The 2,904-nt window shown below is 44.7% G+C and overlaps 1 protein-coding gene across 1 annotated transcript in view; it reads left to right on the top strand.

Annotated features, from left to right (window-relative positions):
- Positions 1 to 2,904, top strand: part of T265_08757 (hypothetical protein) — a gene marked incomplete at both ends in the record, with an annotated part of 30,602 nt that overhangs the window by 21,215 nt on the left and 6,483 nt on the right. Inside the window, one exon of the mRNA XM_009174646.1 lies at positions 1,792 to 1,918. Coding sequence (XP_009172910.1) covers positions 1,792 to 1,918 — 127 coding nt within the window. The remainder of the gene's footprint in view (positions 1 to 1,791; positions 1,919 to 2,904) is intronic.

The following is a 2,904-nucleotide window of genomic DNA, read 5'->3' as shown; positions in this document are numbered from 1 at the left end:
CCCTCGTGCCTACTTCGTGTGGCATGGCAGCTAGGCACCGAAAGGGGGCTACAGCCCAACGATTTTTTTAAAATTTTTATACCTCAGAGTTGGTTCTACCCGTCATCTGTTTTTCGCTTTTGTTTCAAGTTACCTGCGAACTAGCAATCTTGGACTGCTCTGGCTCACTAGCAGACAGACTGTTGAAACCTTCTCATACATATATTGTTCCATGTGCTTATGGAGCTGGAATTCAGAGCTCAAAGGGTTGTTTCTCGTCAAACTGATGGAGGCATCCATGCAGTGCCCCTTATTGTCCACGCGAACTACCTTCGACAGACTTGTAACTAATGTTCTGTTCTCTTTATTAGGATAAATAGCACGTCCACTCCTCTGAGTCTTGTGGGTTTGCAAACGTTTTCACCAGCTGTCCTCAGGGTGTGTTGGAGTGGCTTCGTTAGCTAGACCAACGTGGCTCGTGTACATACTGTTACCTAAGTCATTGTGAACATGCCTGTGGTGGATACTATTGTATTTCCCACACAAAGGAGCGACAATAATAGATGTCTGACGAAGATAGCTTTCATCGGCATAAGGCACTGGTATTCGGTGGTCTCAATCCCCATATATTTTCTATAACCGTGTTGTATTCCTAACGGTCAATATGCTAAACTGTTGATCGAACCAAATCAGGTGAATAACAGATGATGCGAAGGCAGTGCTGGTTTGAAGGGCTGTTTTGCGTGATTGCCGAATGTCTATGACAGGTGTTTCGGGTGACGGGTATTATTTACCTATCACGGATTGTCGCATCTGTATGACAATGAATTACATAGGCTGTTTTGCTCGTCCACCTGTTCCCTCTCCCCTGAAGGAGCGTTTGATCTGTCCTCTCACAATTCACCGATTCATCCTCTTCACCACTGATGCTGGCATTCTATTCTTCACCTGGACTCGAGTATACGGAATTCGTCACAGTGCACATTGTTGATCTGTTTCCAGTCTTAACCTTAGAGGATTTTCGGACATCTGTAAGGTCGGGGGTTGCCAGGATAGCTTAATTTTGTGAAGCACGCAATACTGTTTTAAAAAGTTTAACATGGTTTCTAATGCCGCACATTGCATGAGAAAGTCCTGTTCGGTCCTCGCCTGTTCGGGGTTGCCAGCTTAATTTTGTGAAGCACGCAATACTGTTTTAAAAAGTTTAACATGGTTTCTAATGCCGCACATTGGATGAGAAAGTCCTGTTCGGTCCTCGCCTGTTCGGTTGATATCAGATGGCTAAAAAATGACAGGTGCTTTTGTACACATTTACACAGCTTCTACCCTCCCCTGTACCCTTTTCATCCTTAAGAAACGGTAGGATGACCTCTTCAATGGGCTGAAATCGATTTTGCTTGTCGAAATTCTATACTCTACTGTATATACTGCACCACTACTATACTATGCTATACCTTTTACTATTTTGTTTCGTGATACCCAGTTCAATTCATGAAATATGCTGGTTTAGTTGATCCATCCGGATATCCGACCACATATTCGAGTTAGTTCGACTGCAAGTGTAGCTTGTAGGCCGAGAGGAGCTAAGTACTGAACGACCCACCGCTTCTTTGAACGCTATGTATGCATATGTTAGATGCGTTTTGAGGTACTGACCCTTCATTTTGAGTCCCAGTAATGAAGGGTCGATCACCGCAATCGCCAAATTTTTAATGTCGTCAATTCGTCGGTTACCACCCTATGTACACGTTGCAAATGCAGTACTACTCACAACGCTTTTTGTTGTGTGTTTTTCATCCACTCCATCTGAAGACCTGGACTTTGGTCGTCTGGCCAACGGCTTCGGACTACTGCGATTGCCACATATGCCTGAGCTCCGCGGGGCAAACATTAGCTGTTTCACTCCATCAGGCGTTGATGTTTCCAAGTTGAAGTATCGGTAAGTGGCTCCCTCTCCTCCATAACTTTGTTCATGTCCCTCTCTGTTAGCTACGCCAGTATGTCAATTTGGCCATCTGGTTCAGGCTTTTAGTCTGTTTCGTTCACGAAAGAGTGGGACTCGATTTTAGCCCCCCATTTTCTACTGTGAGCGTCCCCCAACTGGGGACTCGTGGGTAATACCGTTCCAAGTATAGTGCCTGCATTCCCATGACAACAATACAATCTTAGCTTAACGTTTACCCTTTTCTTGATGGGGTTGGATTCCAACGGACTTCCAACGGAGCTCACTCCGAACCGCTAAGGTGCCAGCATCAGCAAACATAGGATGTCTGGAACTCAAGCAGTGAGACTTTTGTGATAACGTCCTTCTTAGACGCTATCGCTCATTGAAAGTGCCACAAAAACGCGTTTTACTCTTCATTGGACGGTCTCTCCTTGAAATGGATTATTGCTCAATGATATTTTACGCCATCGTAAAAAACCTTCCTTCATTATTATTCATGTTGCCGTCGTTTAGAGGGAGCTAATGAGGGGGATCAGGTTGAAAGTTTGACAACCAATGGCCCCAGTCAGTACACGTTTTAAGCGATTGATTTGAGGCGAGTAGTTCCTTCAGATCAACTTAACATTTGGCAGAGGCTCGATTAGGAACTAGCGCAGGTGCACTACATGGACATGCCCTTGCTCCGTTCCTTGAGGCAATGTGTACGTCTTAATATCATCATCAGAAACACCAACATCAGTACTGACATTGATACTCCGCTGCCGTACATTCATAAATTTCATCTGTCTGTATTTCAAACCCTGAAGAGTAGCGAAGTACACTCATCTGCAAACTAATTTGGTTTTGCTGGAGACTCAACTGGAACCCAGCTGAATCTCTCTTTTGCGATGTTCTCAGGCAACTGAATGTGCTGCACCAGGCCGCCTCATGCTTCACTCGCTACGATATTCGAGATATCGCGATGCATGTATATTCATAGT

Source organism: Opisthorchis viverrini (genome assembly GCF_000715545.1).
Source record: "Opisthorchis viverrini unplaced genomic scaffold opera_v5_232, whole genome shotgun sequence".
NCBI classification, from domain to species: Eukaryota; Metazoa; Platyhelminthes; class Trematoda; order Opisthorchiida; family Opisthorchiidae; genus Opisthorchis; species Opisthorchis viverrini.
This window is presented reverse-complemented; position numbering and strand designations above follow the sequence as displayed.